Below are 23298 nucleotides of genomic sequence, written 5' to 3'. Positions count from 1 at the left end.
ACACACAGCTATCACACTGTTCTGCCGATGACAGCATTACACACTGTAGGTAACGTTCACAGACAGTTTTTTTTTTTTTTTTCATAAAATATGGGCAGTGATGACAGGGGGACACCGGCTGTTCTGCCATCATCTGCTATCACATGCATGATGCTAATAAAGCACCATCACATTTTTAACATTATATAAAAGAGTGACTTTCCCTTTTATATAATAGACATATTTGTTTTTTCTTGTTTTTCCATTTTTTGGGGGGAGGCCCTCTCTTCTTCCGCCTTTACCATGGTAGAGGGGGAAATATGCAGCCTCGTGGGATATCTGTGTCACATATACCAAGAGGCTGCGGGCTGATTCTTCTGCGCATGCATCTTCAGAGGCTTTCTTAAATGTAAAAAAAAGTGCTCAATCTCATGCATGTGCATGTGCAAGGCGGCGTTAGTTGGCATTAGAAAAAAGAGGGAAACTGAGAACATCTGAAGATAGGGGAATTCGCATTAGTAGTAAGGTTTCATTTGTTGCATTTCCCCTTCCTCATGCCAGGAACCACTGCTGCTTAAAATACTGCTAAGCTCTGAAAAAGCCCAGCACTTACCGCCTGTTACCAATCCCAGGTGCCTAGCAGTTACCAATAGTCACTCAGGAACAGTAAATGGCCCAGTTTTTTTGCTGCTAATGTGAACTAAGCCTAATTTGTTACTCCACATTGATCACACTATTACACTACTTACACAAGGCATTACACTCCTGAAACTTAGAACATAAGGCAGTAGGATGAAATACACAGCACTGGACAGTTGGGACATACATAGAATGGAAAAATTGGACATACTAACATTGGAAAGTTGGAACAAAGTATAGGGGGTAGGTAGAACACTGACACTAATAGGGGTTACTGGATACCTGTGGCATAAACTACTGGGAACACTAAATTTGCTGTGTCTTGCCCCGCACCCTTTTTGACCACCCGGCTACAGCTTTCCCCCACCCGGCTGAAAAAAATTTCTGAGGAGAACACTGGACTAGTTCTGATTAGTTAAAAGAAGATAATATATTTGAGAAATATGGTATTTGCTGTATAGAAATATACATTGTTTAATAATTTTATTTTAATTATATTGTATTTTTTTATTGTAGCGCAATGATTATACATTAACAATTTTTATAAATGCAATTTGTGGTGATAGTTCGAATATTGTTATGATACATATATATGCCAGAATGTGCTACTGTTGTAATTGTTTTCTACTTGAAATTCTAGACCAGATCCATTTAAGGTTTGCTAAATCACCCAGGTTCTCCCATGATAATCTATCTTCCCCAGTCTTGCAGAGTTTAAAAAAAAAAGGCCCAAAGTATCACCATCTGAAAAATATTTGGAGTGTCACTGCTCAAAAGGCCTGAAGCAACCGCTTCATCTATCGCAGATTTAGACACAGACCTGCTGCCATTTTGGAACTTCCTATATCCTAAAGTAACTTCACTAGAATTTTTCTGATATGTAAAATGATCAATTCCAATGTTTTCATATTGGAAAACCTGCTAGGAACAACAGTAAGCCAAAGATGGCAGCAGAAAATAATTGGAAAAACCATGTTTAAATGTTGTTGTTTTCCAAAATCTTGGCAGGCTGCAGATCAAGCTAGCAATTATTAAAAAAAAGGTTATGAAAACAACGTATACAATATATTTTTTTTGGCAGAATTGATAAAGTATGGTAAAGTGGCCATCCTGATTTCTATAACTGAGTAACAAATATTAAATGTCATATTTTTGAGCACCATATTAAATTGTTCTTCCTCTGCAGAGGAAATATCTGACGCTGCACAATTGTTTTGCACCACCAGAGATATAAGCTTTTCATCTGCATTTCTACCCAGAAACCCATGCCTTTTAAACAAACGCTCTTTGAATTTACTTTATCTTGATCTCAAACCCCAAACGGCCCACAAATCATGGACCTTTTAAAACAAAATACATACATTTTAATAGATTTTTTTTTTATTCTTCACGATTGGGAGTGGTAATGTAAATTAGGCTTACTTTAGATTTCAGGGTTTTTTTTTCTTTTAAACTCACAGTGGAATATACAGGTGGAAATTATTTTTTTTTTCTGAATGTATTTTAAATGAAAAGGTTTAGTATTTACATTACAAGGGTGACTTTTGGCGAATTCCTACCTCAAGGGAAAGTAAGAAAATAAATAAGCATTCTGATAAACGTATCCTTAATGTCTGTCTTGAAGTTAAAGGGTTTTTGTAGATATCACTACCAACTATTGACAAAAACAGAAAATGCAGGTTCGTTTATAGAATGAAAGCTATGAAAGCACACTGATATGTGAAAATACATGATCTGAACAATTTATTATTAGCAAGCAATAATCCCAATAGAATTTAACCTGCCTACCTGTCTTCTAATGTCTCTCAAAACCCTCACTACTTAACCACAACATCGTATCCCACTTCTAGTGTGTGCTGCTTCCCTCACATCTTAGATTGTAAGCTCCTCTGGGCAGGGTCCTCTCCTCCTCCTGTGTCACTGTCTCTACCATCATTTGCAACCCCTTTTCAATGTATAGCACTGTGTGGCACTATATACCAATATTAATAATAATAATAATAATAATAATAATAATATGTGGTATTCAATGAAAAAGTAAAAAACACAAAACAATGACCTTATTTAGTGCTAAAAGAAATGTGGGTTTGCTTTGATTTTTTTTTTTTTTTTATTGGGGGGGAGGCAACTTGAAAACAAATTCTCACAGCTATACTACTGCATTAGGTATTACATACATGACATAAAAAAATGTATTTATTCTTCCAATCTAATATGCACTGATAAATTATACAACATATACCCATTGATACTCTGATTTATATAGTACTTAATCTTGTACAGCATGCTATGATGGCTATATCAAAAATCCTCTCACATTCAGTACATTTCAGAAGAAACATCCAGAAAGCCCAGCTGTCAAACACACATCAATGAAGGTGAACAGGGAAAATGCTATTTACCAAATGCGGTCAATAAAGATTTATAGAAAATATATTTGTTTAACAAAGTACTATTGATAAGGACATTTGGGATTCTAAAACAATAAGCTGACAGCTGGATTTTAAGCAAAATAGTATACTGACATTTGGGGTCAAAACATAAAAAGGTTAATAACCTTTGTACTTTTCCATCTGACATAGATCATTTTGGCCATAAATTTCCAATTGTAGACTGTCCCTGAGTGAAAAGACAATTTTAATAACCTAGCCACTAAAAAGCCTAAAGCTTGAGATGGAACTACAAAAAATTGTGAGACGGACAAGCAATGTCTCTTCTGCAAAAAAACAAATCTACCTGCCAGTTTGCAATCTTATGTATGGTATACACTGAGCTGCACTGAGTACAGGCAATATACATGGTTGCCGGGAATAAAGAACAATATATCATTTCAAACTGGCCAACCAAGATGTCCTGAAGATTATGAACCTGAAAGAGGACTAAGTGAAGATGCTGGCGCTGACCAAGGAATGAGGAGAGTTTAGTTAAATAATTGTAAACCGGTAGGCATGTTTGTTTTATTGCAGAGAAGTTATAGCCTCTCCCTTCTGCAGAAAAGAACCCGTCTGTTATTTTTTTTTTTTTTATTATTATTATTATTATTATTAGGTTAAGTTATGCCTTAAACTACTGAATAAGTGAACAAGTCTTCTTACTGAGAAAAAGACAAACTGTAATTACTGAATTTTGTGATGTAAAGGGCATTTCAGGAAACACATACATACAAAACACATACAAAAGACAAAAGCAAAACTGATGAATATAGTAAGTAATCATATTTTCTTTTTTTTTTTTTTTGCTGGATTAATAGGCACTGCCACTGCTGGCTTGTTGTCGAACGTGCCAGATTCAGGTCTGTAGTCCTTATCCTTGCAGCACTATGTAAGGAGTCACTGACATATCAGATGTCGTGACATTCCAGGCCAGTGACTACCCACACAGTAAAGCAAAGATTATGGTGGCGATCTTCTATCAGATTAAATTTTCCAAGTAAGTCAGTGATGTCAGCTACCACATTGACAGCTCCACAAGCCTGAAATGTGGTTGTTTTCTGCAGAAAACAGATCCACGTTTGTGCCAGTTTATTAACAAACCCCTTATGTGCTTATAGTGATTATATATAAAGCTTTAAAATATAAGAATAAATAAGCTTGCAAACAAAGAGTAAGCTCTGTTTGAAAAAATAATCATCTCTCAAAACATCTAATAAGCTTCATGAAAACATATTAGCAGAACTAATTTATAGATCTTTTAAATAACTTAAGAATAATTTTAGCTTTTAAAGTGCAAAGAGCAAACACTGCTTTGGACACATGTTCAGGACTATTCCTTGAAATAAGGAATGATGGAAATCAGAATGTCGATTTACATTATATTTGATGAAATAACATTTATGCCTTTGAATACATTTTATTTTGCTGCAATCATATTGTTTTTAAGTGGACCCTGTAATGATAGGTTCACATACACTGCCCTGGCTCCCTCCTCTTATTTACATTTCCTGTTGATTTTAGAGAACAGGGACAGCCAAAATTTCTTGAGAAGAGACTATTGCAATAGACTAAGTGTCTTCCACTTCTTATGTGTTCCCTAAAATTTCCAGGAATCTTTCTACACCCAGTGATAAGGAAGTTGGGATTTAAAACAACTATAAACCTACCTTTATTCTTTATAGGTAACTTTTTGACCAACTATTCATATATCATGCAGTTTGTATTGGGGGGGGGGGGGGAGTACAGTATAGGCAGCCTTTGTACTGCACTGTAGGTCTGCTGACTTGGGGAAAATCTTTTATACAAGATATAAAAGATATCTTGTATGTGTTGCTGATCCTACAGAATGTAAACTACATTTTTTTCTAGTTACTGTAACCAGTTTTTTTATATATATATTAGAAGATGATTAAAAAACTTGTATCTGGTATTGAACAATACCATGTAGAAAAGTATGCCATGGTCAATAATTTTGCTGTCCCTATCCGCACTGACTGTTGGGTTTTAGTATACAAAGTGAGAAAAGCAGAACAGGCAAGTGACTGCATCAAAAGCCTTTTGTTTATTGAACTGAGCATACAGCAAAGCTGAGAAAGGTTACATAACAAGCAGATTTGAAGAAGTTGTACAGTATCAATTGCTATAAACAACAGAGAAGTTTAATAGGTGTTTTAGGGATTTCTGGCCAACAACCAAAAATTATTCCATGTAAGAAATTTTAAGAAGGCCAACAATCACCTTCAGCACCAGAACAATTGTCATCTCGTTAGGCAGTTCTCTGGGCCCTTCCACCACAATTTAATCAGAAATCACATTGGTAAGATAGTTGCCATGAATGGTACAAACTGTTACTGATTATCTGGAATGTCCACATGACAGGAACCAAGTGTTCAGTATATGATGCCCTACACACTGCAGCAAGAGTAAATAGTTATCCTCCAACTAGTGTCCTGCCAAAATCATCACCTTACACAAGAAACGAATGTAAAAGGTCAGGAGAAGGCTGCAACAAGTTTGTAAGTGACCTCCACCGTATTTATTGCAAAATACTTAAAAGATGGCGGTGTGCATCACAATCTAACCTTAACTAAATTACTATCGACAAATAAAAAAATATATATCTTTTTCACTATCATAAATATATATGTATATATGACAAAGAAGGCAACATCTCAGTGTTCATTATTTTTTATAATAAAAAAATAAAATATAACACATACTCCAAGTACCAAAAACCTTTAGTTTAAAAAATTTCAATGCTGACAAGCAAAAAAAAAAAAAAAAATTAGCATTAGGTGGAGCTGTCATTGCTGTTTGTTTATTCTTTAGTAAAGTATGCCTTTGTCTATGTCAAGGAACATAAGAACAAATATATTTTATAAACTATTTTTTTAAAGAAATCCAGTTTTATACATAGTGCAAAAATCATTTGCATTTTTCTGGAATACAACAAATCGCATTGCATGTGCAAAACATAAAAAAATACACAGGAGAATAAGAGTAAATTACTGTATGGAAGCCCTCTCTTTGCTTGTAAAATATAATGTTTATGATTCAGAGCGCTGGCAATTAAAAAACACATCAGGATAATATGCTCACTAACCCTCACCATAAACCCACAAAGATGTACTGCGAGAGCGCTTATTACTATTACAGTTGGAAAGTAAATAAGAGGGCAATGAATGATAATCATCTGTGAATCTGAGTGATTTATTTTCCTCTTCTGAGAAGTGTGGGTAATGTATTGGGAGTGCTGCTTTCTCAAACATCTGCCTTTCTCTTTTAACCTGTAATAGTTCTTTAATTAATAAATTCCCCAGGAAGTCTTCAGATATACAATAAATAGCTCATCTTATTCTTCAATCAGAATTAACCCTCATTTTATCCAGTGCAAAAAGGTCTTTCTGGTATCAGAAGGAAGCCCTTCAGGTCATATAATGTGTGCAGAGTTATAGGGATGCCCCATCCCCCTTACTGACCACTTTGCAGGCATAAGAGGTCTGTAAAAGCAAACTGTGGCTTTATGTTCTATTGATACTGAATCTGTTAACCCACTATTGATTTTCTGTGTTACACAATCTAAGTTAAAGCAACAGAGATAATTCCCTGCAGTTAATGTAATATTTTAATGCAGCTCTGAAGGCAAGCAGGCTGCACAGTATTCAGCCTATAGCAGGGTAAGGATTCCCTCTGCTGGACATTCCTATAAATGTAACTTGTAAAATACTATTTTGAAAACAGAATAATGCAGTTAAAGCAAAAATAGAAATAAGTAACCAGATCAGAAAAATATTTTATACAAGTACAATATTTAAAATATTGTAATGATTAAAACAAGGTCAACTGATTTATCGTTGGTCTGATTTTTTGAAGGTGTGAGTGCATTTATATATAAGTATGATATATATATATATATATATATATATATATATAAGATTTATGATGTATAAATCTATGACCCAATGGTTTACAAAGCATGCAGAAGATGATTTGCTCCTGAAGAAGGAGAATATCATTAGACTCTGGTACAATGGTTGAGCAATGAGCTAATAAATGGACCAAACTGGGACACAACTTTCAGCACACAGCTCATAGTTTTCTATCTTCAGTTTAGATATTTTCATATTAAGACACAAATAGGAACTTATGGGCATCTGAGCTGTATAAGTAATGGTTATTATCTATCTGTAGGCAGGAAGTTTCGGGAAATAACAAGATGGTTCATTATGTAAACACTTTGCAGAGATGCTGTTTTTATACAGTAGAATTGTTAAAAGTCAAGTGAGACTTCTTGAAATCCGTGTTATTCTAACCCATTATAAATTTTAAAAAATGAAGTAAAACTGAAGCAAACATGACATACAAAGCTGCATTTGAAAATGCTTTGTCCCTGGTATAGCAATATATTTGTATCCAGTTTTTCTGTCAGACATTGTATAAAAGCTTGAAATTGTATCCTATTTCTCGTCACGATTTTTAAATAGAACGTGTTACTATACACTGTTGCAGCCACTCCATTTAATAATTAGACTGTCATCTTACAGCCCTAATCATTGGAAATCATCCCCAGAGGCAATTAGGTGGCTGTTATAGTTGAGAATGCAGCATTTGCACCCTACTTTTAGTGCTAGTATTAGAGCAAGGGTTATTTGGTTTAGATGAGAGCTATGCCTAGGTTCAGGGTCAATGTTTTGGGTTTCATGCCAAGAAAAAATATTTTGCACAGAACTGAAAAGAGCCATTAAAAAAATATCAAGTAAGATAGACTTCCATCTATGCTAAAGAAAAATACATAAGGACAAAATGCATTTAGATAATTAGTATGAAATATTTTACCATCTAATCTAAGGCAGTATGCTAAAAATAACTACTGGCCTGAGGCTGAAACAAAAATTTCATCCATAACAGTTAAAATATGTGTGTTTGTGTAAGTGACAAAGTGTGCATAAAATTCATGGCAGTAGTTGCAGAGGCCTACATCATATATTCATGAAAAACAAAATAATGGGACACTATAAGATATCACAGCCCTGGCAACTACAGCAAGTATAATGAACTTTTAGGTGTTTTGTATTTACTTTATATTTTGTATTTTATATATACTTTTGAATGCTTTATATTTTGAATCATTGTAGCAGACCTGAAAGTCACTGTATAGCGTTAATAAATACACGTAGTTGCCGGGTTACATTCCGGGTTACATAAGAGATAGGGACTGTAGGTTTGTTATTAAGTTGAATTTATATGTAAGTCGGAACAGGTACATTATTTTAATAAATGCAATTAGGACAGATGTTTGTCTGAACATATTATTAGGCAGTGTGGTGTCAGTTACTGTATAAAATCCTCACTGTGAGTTAATCACAAACAAAGCCGAAAAAAAACTTTAAGGAGCTTAGACATTCATTACTTTCTGGAGCAAACTGCTTTGATATACTAAAAGAAACAACTGCAGAGTTTGTCTTGGTTTATTAAATAGTTACAAGATGTTGTAAAAGAGCTCAGTCTCAGCTGTGTTTAGCAAAAAGATTTCTTCTGCAAGTAATGCGAACCACTTCCCCTATCAAGCCTCAGTCTTGCACACGAACGAGCAGGGAAGCCGCCTTCGTATCTAGGAGTCATCCGTATGTTGGATGTCCTTCACTGGAGGCCTACCTGTAAAGCAATTTATTGTGAAAAAAATTGTTCACGAAACAATGTCTACCTTCTTTTTTTTGTAATAATGCCTACCTAAACTTTTATTTCTAGAACAGATTTGACATGCATGGCTATATGTAGTATGTTCCTTCTTGCAGTCACATAGAAATAAAAATGCTTACAACATAAAATAAGGTGATTCTTGTTTTCATCGTGTTAAAGAAGTATTTTTACAAGAGGTCTGTGTCAGAGACCAGTTGACAGCAGGTTTTTGCTTTGACCAGTACTGTGTCATATATGACATGACCAGAATGCAATTCCTGCTTCTTCCTTCTTAAAGATTACACACATATTCCATCATATACACAAATATACAGGTATCACAAAGATCTGATGAGGCGGGACATTAAGTAGAAGTTTATTTTTGGAACATATGTGAGTATATCATAAATGTCGAATAAACAATTCATACTATTTAGAATAATACAACATGCAGCATTTGACCCACATATTCACAGAGGTACGAGTTATCACTTTTAAATGATGTGCTTATAATATTAATATTCTTTCAAATTCCCATTGATACAACTGAATAATACTTGTGAGGATCCAACCACAAAGAAAATGTAAATGCTGAATGCCTACTTTACATGTTTCAAGCAGAAAGGCATCCTGATATGCTTGAATTATACATAAAGAAACAAATTCCTGCAGTTAGTGTTCTAATGAAGGCTGAAAAAATACAGCTAAAATCTGGTTGCGATGAGCAACCTTATTACATTTTGGTTTCATATGTTTTGCTGAGCTTAGCTAAAAGGCAAAGTATAATATACAAAATTACATACTCCAGTCAGGCACCATTTTTGGTTATTTTAATTGATGCAAAGTAGCTGAGGTCTTAAAAGAAAAAAACATGGTTGCAAGTAACATGGTAAAATAAAATACTATTTAATAAAAAAAGGTTCAGCCGATCTTTAAACACTGCAAACTAATAAGAAAGCTAAGCTTCATTAATCGTCTTATCCATCTAGCAGACAAACTTTAATTAACGGGAAGAGATGTGTGAAAAGTCAAAATATTACAGCAGTGTTAAAGTATAAATTAGAGGCAGCCTCTGTCTGGCCACAGAGCTCTGAACCCAGTGACAAATTTCATCTGTGAAATAATAAGCTCACCTACATAACTCTCTAATTTCAGGCACTTCGTAATAGCACTTCAAACAATTTGCTGACGGAAAGCAAAGGCATAGACATCAGACAATAGTAGGTACCTAATGAAATCATGTGGGCATAAAGTGGCATGTTCCAGATTATGTCCTTGATATAATTATTGCTCAGCTATTGCAACTACCATCATTCTGATGGACGTAATAAGTATTATATATAAAACCACATAAAACGATGAGCTAAAACACACATTTCTCTCTAACTAGTGAGAAAATTTGTATTACTTAAACTTAAACCAAGGTAGCGGAAAAATTTAATTTTCTGACAGAATTGTATTGGAAATGTGTTTTGACAAGTGATAAGGGGGAAGGGAAAAGAAGACGTATCATAATGCAAAAATATTATGACTTAAATTGTACAGAAAATGTATTTAGTATATCACACTACAAAACCCAAATACCAGTAACAAAAACTGGCGATAACAGAGATGCTGAAAATTAAGACCAGAAATGTAATTTCATCAGGATGATAGGAGACAAAATTATCTTTTAATGAACATGTGCACTTTACTTGTCATCCAATAGCTCTCCCCTGCCCTCCTGAGAAGCCCTAAATATTGGAATGTGCTAGTTTGATAAACAGCACTTAACAACATTTAGACTTAGTAGAAGGCTACAAAATTAAGACCTGAGTATTCGAACCTTTTGAACAAAGGCCAACCCCATTTTCAAAGAAGAGAAACATAATAAAAACTGAATGCTATTTGAAAGGAAGACATATAAAAAGTTAATATGGTAATACAATAATAACATTGGATGTGATCAATTGGGCCTCTTGCAGCACTGCATAATTTTATAGTGGAAACCACTGCATGAGCTCAAAAACACTTCTGGAAACCAATGTTTGTGAATGCAGCTGATCCCTGCATCCATGAATGTTTGAAGATTAAACTCTTGAATGCAAAGACATCATATATAAACATGATTCCGAAACACTGTTGCCTACTCCCAGCCTGAGCTCAATAAGGATTGACTAAAACAAAGTGGAAAACAGTGATCCTGTGAACAGACAAATTCAAATTTTGAACTGTTTTTGGAAATCATAGAAGGTGCATCCTCCAGGCCGTAGGAGAGGGACATCCAGCTTGTTATCAGTGCACAGTTCAAAAGCCAGCAAGTATGGGGATATTTATATATATATATATATATATATATATATATATGCATGTATATCCTGCCATTCAGACAACATATTTTTCAGATAAGGACTTTTTTTCAGCTAGACAATGCCAAACCACATTCTACATGTATTACAACCACAATGGCTAAACTTGTCCAATGCAAAGATTACTTTACCTAGTACATGAAACATGTCAGTATATTTCACAAAGTTGTGTAATAATATAACTGTCATTGTTCTTGTGTATAGATACCATAAAAAACACTAAAGCCAAAATTGTGTTCAAAATTAGCTGAAAAGAATATTTTATGAATAATTGTCCTGAACATCCACACATTTTCCATACATACTTCTTTACATGCCATTTTCTGCAATATGCAGGAGCACATAGCTGTGGTCATTCCAACTTGATAGGACAGGGGAGAAAGCTTATGTACTTGGGAGGAACAGGGGCTAGCACTATCCATTGCAGCACAAGGTTCCCAGACACAATTTTATGCCAGGACACCATAGTTAGTGTGTTCTCCCCATGTTTGCATGGGCTTCCCCCATGCTCTGTGGTTTCCCCCCTCATATTCCAACACATCATCCTGGTAGCTTGATTGGCTTCAATCCATATTGGCCATATGTTTTGTCAATGACAGAGGACTATAATCTCTTACACATTTTTAAATTATTTTGTGAGCTCTTCTAAGAGAAAGTTAGGAACATCATGAGCGGGGAAAATCATCTCTGCTGTATTGTACCTTGATACAAAAAGTACAATCTCTAGGTAGGATTTAGCAGATTAACAGTCCACAAAAAGATAATAAATATGAATTAGGATATGCAGATGCTAGTTCGATCACATACTTTCTTTTACTGTATGGTTTAATCATACATGCAATAAATCTGAATGCCTGATGAATGCATTGGTATTAGTAAAACAATTATGTTAACCACACTGTTCAGCTCATGTTATCTGACTGTTCATTCTTTTGTATCACACATCTCATCATCTATGAGAGCAAACATATTTGTCAGTATCTCACCATGGTTTCCATTTGCCTCCAGTTGTCTTCCAGGTCAGCCATTGCATTTATCCAGAAATCGCTGCATTTAGTATATCGATTTCCTTGAAACCAGAACTGACGAAGCCATTCAAACTCAACCTAAATAGACATATATTTTTAATGCAGGCCAAATATATAAAAATAGGTAAACATCTTGTGGTACATGAAAAGAACTTGGTGGAGAGTCTTACACTTAGAGATACACATATAGCTACATAGCCATATTGAGAAAAGGCACATGACCATAACGTTCAACCAAAAGCAAAAAAATAAACTAAAATCTGCATTATCAAAAGCCCCTAAACCAAATCCAATGATCTAGAGGATGACAAAAAAACCCTTTTAAATCACTCTCTAATTTGTTCCAACAGGAAAAAAATACTTTTCAATCCCCTAAGACAGTTGACAAATAGTTTCAGGATCAACAACCTATGTTGTTCTGTAATATTTTTAGCCAGTTTTTTATTGTCGATTCTCCAAGACCGGTGAACATGCAAATCAATAAGAGAAGCTGGGGTGATCCAGCGAACCTGGAATGGATTGAAAACATTTGACAACTAACAGTAAATTCATTGTTGGATCACCTAGGTTCTGCCATGATAGTCTATCTTCAATGATCTTGGGGAGCTTTAATAAATCAGGGCCAATGTGTCTGCTGTAATACCACTAAATTAAACATACTGACCAATTATATATTTATAAAAGGCAATAATATTCTTCTTGATTTCCTTTTCTCAAGTAACAATAGAATCAGTTTAGGTATTCATTCCACATAATGGTGGTCCTTTTTGTGACTTATTTAGTTTTTGTTTGCAATATTGATTTATGCTTTTATATTGTTTAGGTTATTTTTGTTAGACATAAATGCAATTATGATAGGGACAATTTGTGTTTATTTACATGTTCAGCTATCTGCTAAGATTCAGTGGAGCAGAGTTCCTTCAACCATCTATCTCTTTAATCACTCAGAACTAGTGTTGCAGATGTATACCCTATAATTGCATTATAATTGACAGTTATTATATTGTGCATTTACCAATTACTGGTATTTAAAGAATCGTAATCAATTAAATGAATTGCTGCAAGACTGTTGTTAAGATGGCCTTGATGGACGTATGTCTTTTTACAACCTGACTAAAGCTACGTACACACTTCCAATTATTATCGTCGGAAAACGAACGACGAACGTTCCTGCACGATATATATGAACGATCGTATAGCACCGATCCTGCACATAGAGGTAACGACACGATCGTTCGTAGATATTCTACACACAATAGATACGATCGTTTAAGCGATAGAGGAACTATGTGCACGACAGGAAAGTGAACGGACGTTCGTTCATCACGCATGCTCTGAACGTGGACGATCAACGAACGACCGTACACACGAACGATGTTCAACGATCGTCGCCCAATCCGATCCGCCGGTCCGGTCGTTCGTTTCCAACAATTTTCCTCGTTCGTCGGCGTCGTTGGTTACTTTTTTACGAACGATTTTTTGCCCAATCGATCGTTCGTCGTTCGATTGGAACGATAAAAATTGGAAGTGTGTACGCACCTTAACTATGTAATATAAACACAGGGCTGGCCAGTTCTGCCCTAGACAACAACTAGCTAATAGGAACTCTGACTGCTGTTCGCCTTAACAGTGTACTCGCAGTTGCTGCATATAGTGTTTAATGGGAATGGCTAACTGATTGCCATGTAAAAATCCAGTGAAAAACAGTCAATGAGTAAAAGAGATTAACATATGCAGTTAAGATTATCCTTTTATTTCTTATAATTAACTAAAAAAAAAAAAAAAAAAATTGAACAAAACCTTTGCATGTACAACTGACACCAGCCATACGCAAATGTGATACAGTGGGGAATTTGTCAGATAAAATGATAAAAAGAATAAAATTTACAATGTGGGGTGGGATAACCATGGTTATCAGACCGTAAACATTACATACTGTTGCAACCTTACAGATCAAACTGTTCTACAAGCCTTTCTTAAAACAATGCATAAATGTTATCTTTGGACTGACAGTCTTTCTCCAATTACTGCTATACTTAACATGTGACTGGAAACCTTGTGTATGTGTGCATTGTTAACAGAACATACACTTTTACATTATACATTAAGTAAATAAGCAATATACAGGACATTACACAACTATCTAATATAAATGGAGGGTTCTCTAAATATTGGCACAGGCAAAGAAAAACTTACTATAAACAATAAAAGTGAGATGAAGCTGGCGCTCTTATGTCACCATTTATGGATGTGTATATTCACTTTTTTTGTTTAAAACACTAAACTTTATATTTCTTTGCAAGGATCAAAAACATTTGTTACCTCATTGTGAATATCCTCTGCCTGCTTTAAAATGTCCACTTCTAATGACTTCAACTTTTTTTCTCCAGTACTGGGAATCACCAAAAGATTTTCAATGGCTGTTTTACATCTTAATTTGATATAGTTTAGTGTACCTTTGGAACACTGTGAAATAAAGAACAGTAGTTCAAAAAAACAATTCTAACCCAACACTAAAGAAATCAACCATCCATAGGAAATAGCGCAAACACATTAGCATTAGGATTTACTGTACATGTAATTTAGGTTACACACAAAAACATAGATGCTTAAGAGAGATGTACCTTTTAGCCAATATCTAAAGCACACCCATCCCCAAACTAATAAACAGAAAGAGAATAGGAAGTACTACACTCACCAGACAACTTCATTAAGTACACCTTGCTAGTACCAAGTTGCACATCCATTATGGAAATCTTGGATTGAGAACTGGTGAGTATGGAGACCATTTGAGCACAGCAAACGTATTAGCGTGTTCAAGAAACCAGTTTGAGATAATACAGGCTTTGTGATATGGTGTATTTTCTTGTTGGAAGTAGCCATCCAAAGATGGGTATACTGCAGTCACAAATTAGTGGACATGGTCAGCAACAATACTAATATAAGCTGTGGCAATTAAATGATGCTCATTTGGTACTAATGGCCCCAAAGTGTGCCAACAAAATATCCTGCGTACCATTACATCACCATTCACAGCTTAAACTGTTATTACAAAGCAGGATGGATCCAAGCAAATTCTGATCTTGCCATCTGAATGTCACAACTGAACTCAAGATTTTCCAGGCCAGGCAATGTTTGCACAATTTTCTCTTGTTCAATTTTGGTGAGATAGTGTGAACTGTAGTCACAGGACAGGAGTTGAAATGGAGATGTTGTGGTCTCCTGCTGTTGTAGCTAACGTCTATCCCGATTCTACTTAAACATTTGCGATGAAACACGTGGGATAGGTTAAATAAAACATTCTCACCTGCCTGATCACTACCTTAACCTGTTAAAATCAGTGAAATACCTGGCACATGCCACTTTCCTCTGTGGCTGCCAGGGCTAAATGAACTCCCGCACACCTGCAGGGGAATAACATTATCCCAGCTTGGCTAGTCACGGTGTCCGAAGACCTTAATAATGGAAAAGGAGGATAATGCTGGCGCCTGAGACAAGACATAGGATTTAGTTCCACTTTAAAGGTTTGACATTGTGTTGTGTATTCAGAGATTCTCTTTTGCATACTTTATTTACAATGAGTGGTTATTTGAATTATTGTTGCTTTACTATCAGCACAAGCATATCTGGCATATCATGTTCAAAGTCACTTAAATCAGCTTTCTTGTTATCAGGTGGCCAGTTATTGTCATGTTTCCTGATTTTTACAATGGAGCTTTAATCTTGCCAATATGCCTTCTTTCTGTTGTAGTGTTGTTGAACTGCCTTGCTGCTGCAGTATTGCTGCCATGTTGTCTAAGTATATAATGTCCCTTTCTTGTTGCACAACTGTTGACTTCTTTCACAATACTAACCTCCCCACCATCGTCCCAACAATTACATGTTTGTCTTCAGCAGCAAGAAGGTGTCACAGCTTACTCCGCTGGCAGTCTATGCATTTCATGCAATGCAATAGACCTTAGTATGCCCATGGTTCATACAAAAAGGCCATCATTTAGTTTATTAAGGAGTAAAGTTTCTCAAACATTTCATTTTTATTAGAGCACAGTTTAACAAATTATCAAGATATATAAAGAATTACACAAGAATTGTAGGTTACACTATGAACAGCTCATACCTCAGCTACCCGATGTGTGGAGCTGAAACGAGGCTCCGATCCGGCAATCACACAGTGCTGATGTGTTTTGTTCATGTCACCTGTTGAACAAATAGTAAACAAAACATACATTTGTTTAGATGTTTATTTTAAATATTCTCAGCAGGCAATAATACTAAATACATAAATACAGTACCCATTAAAGGCTTGTTGTCAAGAAAATGATCTTATTCTTTTGACTGAAGCTCTTCTGAATGAAACACTAGATCTGTAATCGACTTATACATTATGTTTTCAACTAGGATCACAGTGTATGGAAGATAATGAAGAAATCGAGCCGCCAAGTGCATTTCACTAAGCCATATCATTCAAACAATTCACAACAATTTACTGACTGTACTATAAGAGACACGCTGGTCTGTAGTGATTGGTGACATCCAATACTAGTGATAAAATGGTCTGGAAAATTATTTTATTAGTTGTATTACCTCCTCTTGTAACTATTCACAGAAAATTATCTCCCTGCAGAAGATGATTGCCTTTGAAATGCTGTCTACATGTTCCCTTTAGCAGGCTCTTTAGTGGCTGAAATCAGTCCAAGAGCCAAGTGAGGGTAAAGAGGTGTGAAAGGGTGCACCAATTTATCTTTATTTGTTGACGAGAACCAATCTATCTCCCTACATATACAAGGCTTTCTGAGAATGGCTGCAGGGCATTATTTATTCCTGCAAAGTGACTTTTGACACAGGGACAAAACAGTAGATGCCGTCTTAAAATGAGTGGCCGTAGGCCAAATGTTTGTGAGTTCGTTTAAACGCTGGGTGCCAGATGAAACTGGTTTCCCTGGTAACGCGCTTGTCAGTCAAACAGCAAAAGAGATCTGCACCTGATCAAGAAATTTTCCATAAGCACTATATAAATCAAAGAGTTAATGCCGCATTTTAATTCAGGAAATTAGATCATTATTTTATAATCTGCACTACTAAAATTTCATTGCTCCCCCTTATTCAAATTTAATATCATATTAATAGCAGAGGGAATCCTGGGAAACGTTATATAGGTAATGCACAAGAGATTAATAAGGACATTCTAAAATAAAAAAAAGGTTGTTATTCTTTTATTATAGGATTTTTCCATGTGTTAAATAAGTATAGTAAAGTACAACCGGCACTGCAGCAGAAATATATGTCTGTGAAACATTTTTAAACTTAGAAATGTAGTGTGCAATTCTGTATTATTTCTGGGTGCATGTGGTGTTACTAAACTGAATAGGCAACAAAGGGTAAAAAGCATGCAACAAACAGAGAGTAATCAAGAAAAACCTTTAACAGAAGATTAAGGCTTCTCAAAGAATAAAAATGCTGCTAGCTAAAAGTTACAGGAAAATAATCAATACAGATTTTCTGGAATACCACGCTAATTAAATTTCTCTAATGAAAACATAATAGATTCTGAAAACATGAAAAATAAGATAAAAAAATTCATGACCAACAACCATGTTGTTACGAATGGGTAACACACTGGAATCTATGCAGCCAGCTTGAAGGTTTTACTCTTATTAATGAAGAAAATACTCTTATTAATGGGTCCCTAAAAAGCTTGTTCTATGCATATTATAAAAGTTTCACTTTTTTTTTTTTGGGGGGGGGGGATTTATTGTCATGAATGCCTGTTTGCAGCCCGTATATTGACACAATTGCCTATTGTTGTTAAAAAATTATCCATGATTGTCAATGATTGCCCACCAGCTGTCTGAATATTTCCACAATGTCTTTCTTGTTTGTTGTCTGCACAATGTCCTAACTGGTCATATTGGCCAACTTCATATTGTAACAATTGTCTGGTTTCTGTGTATTTTATCTAATTGTTTGGGGCAATGTATTGTCAGTATTGACCATTTTGCTTGTGTCTTAACTCACTATGGCTTTGAGGCCTATTGTTAGTAATTATTTATTTGTATTATTAGAAATGTTATTGCTGTACAGAGGAGTGTGGTGTTGAAAAATAATATATCCGGGATGTCTAGTATCCTGGATACACTGGTGTGTATGTGTACATTTATGTCTTTTATTTGATGTGATGTATTAGTAAATCTTTGGATACTATACTACACTATATGCCTCCAAAGAAATACAATTATTATAGCAAAGATCTGCTTTGCTACTAGAAAAGTCCTGTGATATTGAATACTCTAGTTACATTATCACTAGGGCCAAACACAAATTTAGGTTTTGCACTAGGGATACGGGTTTAATATAGGTGAAGGTTATAGATAAACATTGTAAATCAAACAAAAGAATGGAAGTTGTGCCCAAAAATAGGACAGTGGAGAGCAAAGGATATATCACTAGTAATGCCTGTGGTTTCCCAGCTTCTGATCTTATTCCCTTTAATGATTTACTATGAGTATGTCTATGTGTGGAACTGGCCATATTAGTAAAGGCAGGGCTTTGTTTCCTGATGTCAGAGATGGCCAGCAGATTACTGGATTAGTGATGACTGGTGTGGTGTCATTCAAAAAACAGGATATGAGGTGCAGAGATTACAGATTTACAGAATTCATAAAGCAGACACAAGGGGATCACTGCAGAATCCTTTCAAAATAAACAACAGTCAGTGGAATATCACTGACATCACCAAATCTCATTTCAGTTCTGCTGAGACTACCAGTCAAAAGAACAGTTAATTATTCACACTGCTAAAGTATGGCCATGGCTTTAGGCACACTAGGTACAGGAAATGTATGCCATTTTCAGGAGAACAAAACATAATTTAAAGTACTACTCTGGCACAGTTAACATATCTAGATGTTATAAATAAGATAGCAAATGTTCACTTTTTAAGTTCAGGTCAATATTAAGGCAATATTAAACTCTAGCAATTTTGAGACCGCCTGCAGGCATAGCATATTTGCACATTATCATGGCCTTAACTAACAAAGAAATCCCCTCCAGCGTTGGAAAATCTATGATAATTGTGGTTACTGCTGCTTCATTCTGCATTCTTTCTGTTTTCTGACTGGCCCAGTGGAGATGATGTAACTCTCAAGCGGTACATGGGAGGTACATAGTCTTGACACAGCTCGATATCAAGACTGTACACTGAGCTGCGCATGCACAGCTTTCTGTACTTTAGAAAGGAAAGAGCTGACAGTGGGCATGAACGAGTGTTTGACAGAGGAAACTAGAAAGGTCTTCGATGTCCTACAAAATGCCTTCTGCTGGCCTTTTTTCAAAAACTAAAGTTAACTGCTGCAGTGGGAGATTTATAGATTAGTTCAACAAGAGCAGAGCAAAAGACCCTTCCTTTCAGGTAATCTACCTTCAATAAAAACCACAAACTGATCCAGCCGATTTACTGCTTGAGCTACTGAGCTCTGAAAACCACAGCATTCTTTACAAAAGGTAGAAAAGAGAAACAAATAAAAATGTGCCTGTGAAAACTAATCAAACTGCACATTCAAGATGGGATTATACAAATGCTTTAAATAGAAACACATGTATTTCCTTATCTCTCAGAAATATCTGTGCTTTTATCAACGCCTGATTTTCAAGAAACTGTTTTCTTTTTTGTTTTGTAAGTGATGTGTAGAGTGTTTTGCTAAATTTCTAACATACTAGAGCCAATTCTATAATACAAAGGAAAACTCAGAATCTGCTTTATCACTGCTTCACCTGATCCTCTTCTAGCTTTTATGATGCAATCAAATATTCACTCCACAATCCTACAGATAAACTTGTATTTACATTGAACTTTAACTGGAATGTGGATGTCCAATCATTGAATTACGTATTTTCAGAAACTGTCATGTTATAAGAGAATAGTGGCTTTTTCCCAGGCATTTGCTGTAGTTGTGGTATGTGACTTGTTATGCCACTACTGAAAACTCATTGTAACAGATCATTGTATTATTGGTTTGACCTGACCTGAAAAAGTTTAAAAAAGTAAAGCTTTAATGTATCTCCAAGATAAAAAATAAAAATAGGATTTTATCGGTTGTCCTACTTAAAGCTATTTAAAGCTGATCTGTTCTGGACTGTCATGAGTTACTGCATACAATTAATCTCTGCATCAATTTAGGAAAAAAAATGTATAAATCTAGTAATTCATTACGAAGCAATGTGATTCACAGACTAAATGACTGACCGCCACATAAAAAAAATGGCTACCAGAGTCAGTTATGCATTGTTTTAAGAATAGGAAGGAATACTTAAAAATGTAGCATTAATTTGTGTTGTGCAATATGTTGGCACTTTATAAATACAGAGTATTATATTATTATTATTATTATTATTATTATTAATAATAATAATAATAATTAAAACACATTGCTTGTTTTGAATATGCATAAACATTGCAATGACATGACTCTATTAAACAATGAGTTAAGAATTGTACCACAGAGGTTAAGCTGAACATATGTGGGCTGTGTTCAGCAAGCTAATACAGGAGGTTGCTTATAGAATATAAATGTAAGGAAGCAATTTATAACTATAGAGTAGGTTTATAGGCCCTCTGGTCTCACTGAGAATAGATCAGGAGGTTATTAAGGAGTTTTATAAATCAAAATAGGCATACATGAAAGAAAACTAAGAGAACAGGCTGCGCTGGTACCAATAAAGGTTCATACCTATCATGGGGATAGTCTACGTCCTGAAGTTCATGGTAAACAGAAACAAATCAATAAAGTATTTATTCTAAGGAAACCCAATTTCTAAAGATATGGTCTACAAAAATGTAAGCAGACTAAAACGTAATGAAACTTTGTGCATGTATATACTCTTATTTAACAAGTTCTGCCTTTTAATGTTCAAGATATGCCATATTTGACACTAGTCAAATATTACTACAAAAGTAATAGGAAAAACTAGTAAGAATAAGACAGATAAACCAATTCTAGGGTTAATACTAGAATAAACCATTATATATGATTAAGCAGAACACCATATATAAAATAATGCATAACTTCTAAAAAATAAAAAATGCCTGATGTTTGCTAGACGTACCTTCCCTAAAGGCATCATACTTTCTGAATTTACATAGGACCATAACATTTTGTCAATATCCTGTGTGGTTATGGCTGGTAGTTATCTGTCTAGTCGAAGCGTGAGTTGCCAGTAGCAATGAAGAAAAAAAATCTTTTTCATCCAGTTCAGTATATGAATGTTGCCCAGAACAATGTAACTTGTTTAAGATACCTTGACAAGGGTCTATCTTTAAAATATGTAGGGTATTTGGTTGTTCCTGACTAACACCACTATAGTTGGCGCTAACGAAATGTCTTAAGTCTTAACGGCCTAAACATATAATTATTAGATCACAAAGGATTTTTTTTGTCATTTTACAGGAATTACATTTACCTAGCATGAAGTAAGTATCACCAGGATTTAAAGGTAAAGCAAGACCTGGAGTTTCAATGTCCCAGGCTATCTTCAAACCTACATGCCATTTAGATTTAACTTGCTCATCTTTGAATAGTTCAGCAGGGCAATCTAAAAAAGAAAACAAACTTTCATTAGATATCAGACTTTAATTATTGTGTTAGGATTAAAAAAGAGCCAGTCCACATCAATAAACTACTTGAGACTCAAAAGAGGTAAATAAAAAACATGGTATGACATTTATTTTTATATGGAATGTTAATAAATTTTACATTAAAAATTTTGACTCATCGAGGTTAATTTTTGTGATTGTGTTATAACAATGCATAGGGAATTGATGGCTAAAAAACAAAGCAAGTAATATTGAACTTTTAAAAGACTTGCATAAATATGGAACTAATTCAGATGTTGATGGGGAATAAAAAAACAGCTTGTAGGTAATTGATACAGTTTAGAAGGAGGCAAGGATCGCCTGACGGAATGTATGCTAGCCATAAACTATGAAATACTTTCAATTTGATTAAAAGATCTATTAGATGATTGAATTTCTATGGCTTATTTTCAATCAACATTAGGATAATATTTTGTTTAAAAAACTGATCTGGCCAGGTAAGATACATTTTTGAACAATAATTGAATATGTTGATATTACTTTTACACAATTTAAAATATTCAATTCAATCAATGTGTTATTGCTTGGCATTTGTCTAGCATTAGTCCCATTGTGGAAAAGCCAAAACACCTTAGACACTAAAAAAATTGCTACTGACCTTGGTAACTGTAGTTGTAGACTGCAACAGTGGATTCCTCTAATAAATTTTCATCATGGTGCCAGCTCACTGCCATTTGACCCATACCAAAATATGGTTCCTCCTTGAGGTAGAACATGTAATCTGGGTTCATGTAGTTTATCAGAGTCACATTAAAGGGTTCCAAATCATCTTGATTAGTTTTGAAATTTTTCTCCAGGGATATCTGATGTGAACACTGTGTATCTGTTACACATTGGTGTAATTTTAATTTTGTCTGTTTATAAAGAAATTCATTCAGCTCATATAATGCTTTGAAAGCTTCTGCAAGTTCTCCTGTGTTATAGGTGATATTATATTTATCATCAGGCCAAGGTATGGCAAACAGTCTTGTGTTAAGGTATCTGTAGGTACATCCTGGTTGACCAACTAGAATACGAGAAACTGGAGTAAGCAGGTCTTTGCCTTTTAGCTGCACAAGATCTTGAAAAAGACAGCCATGTTGAAGTAACAATAAAAATGCCTTCTGGACATTCTGATGCAACTCTTCAGGAGTTTTCTGAGCTTCATTGATTGCTAATTTTGCATACTTGGTATTCCACTGAAAGAAAATGTAGTATTTAAAAAAAAAATTATGGACAGAATAAATTCCAGGTTTGTTGGACCACCCAGGTTAACCCATGACAGTCTTTTTGGACAGCTTTGATAATTCAAGCCCACTGTAAACCCTGAAGTACAGAATTATTATAAAATCCAAGTCTTTTTTTTTTTTTTTTGCATAACAATGTTTCTGAGCAACCACAAATGTAAGTATTGGAGTCCAAGGCTAAGTACACATGTGCAATAATTGTCATTAGAAAACAAATGACTAATGACAGATCAAAGATTATTCACGATTATTTTGAACAATCGTAAAGTGCACGATTCTGTACATGCAGTAACAATACTATCGTTCAAAGATAATGTA

General features: G+C 34.9%; 1 protein-coding gene across 2 annotated transcripts in view; it reads right to left on the bottom strand.

Annotated features, from left to right (window-relative positions):
• The window catches only part of FTO (FTO alpha-ketoglutarate dependent dioxygenase), a 64651-nt gene that overhangs the window by 14910 nt on the left and 26443 nt on the right, over window positions 1-23298 (bottom strand). The window contains exons 3-8 of one of the 2 annotated variants that reach the window (XM_072422947.1): window positions 22353-22932; window positions 21562-21693; window positions 16223-16302; window positions 14428-14571; window positions 12064-12183; window positions 8195-8705 (exon numbers count right to left, since the gene is read on the bottom strand). In XM_072422947.1, coding sequence (XP_072279048.1) covers window positions 8691-8705; window positions 12064-12183; window positions 14428-14571; window positions 16223-16302; window positions 21562-21693; window positions 22353-22932 — 1071 coding nt within the window. In that variant the 3' untranslated portion in view covers window positions 8195-8690. Of the gene's footprint in view, window positions 1-8194; window positions 8706-12063; window positions 12184-14427; window positions 14572-16222; window positions 16303-21561; window positions 21694-22352; window positions 22933-23298 lie in introns of those variants that run through there. The other variant, XM_072422946.1, reaches the window with a different exon arrangement.

The sequence above is a fragment of the Pyxicephalus adspersus genome, chromosome 9, assembly GCF_032062135.1.
Source record: "Pyxicephalus adspersus chromosome 9, UCB_Pads_2.0, whole genome shotgun sequence".
Taxonomy (NCBI): Eukaryota; Metazoa; Chordata; class Amphibia; order Anura; family Pyxicephalidae; genus Pyxicephalus; species Pyxicephalus adspersus.
The sequence above is the reverse complement of the archived record's forward strand: the minus strand, read 5'-3'. Positions and strand labels throughout refer to the sequence as shown.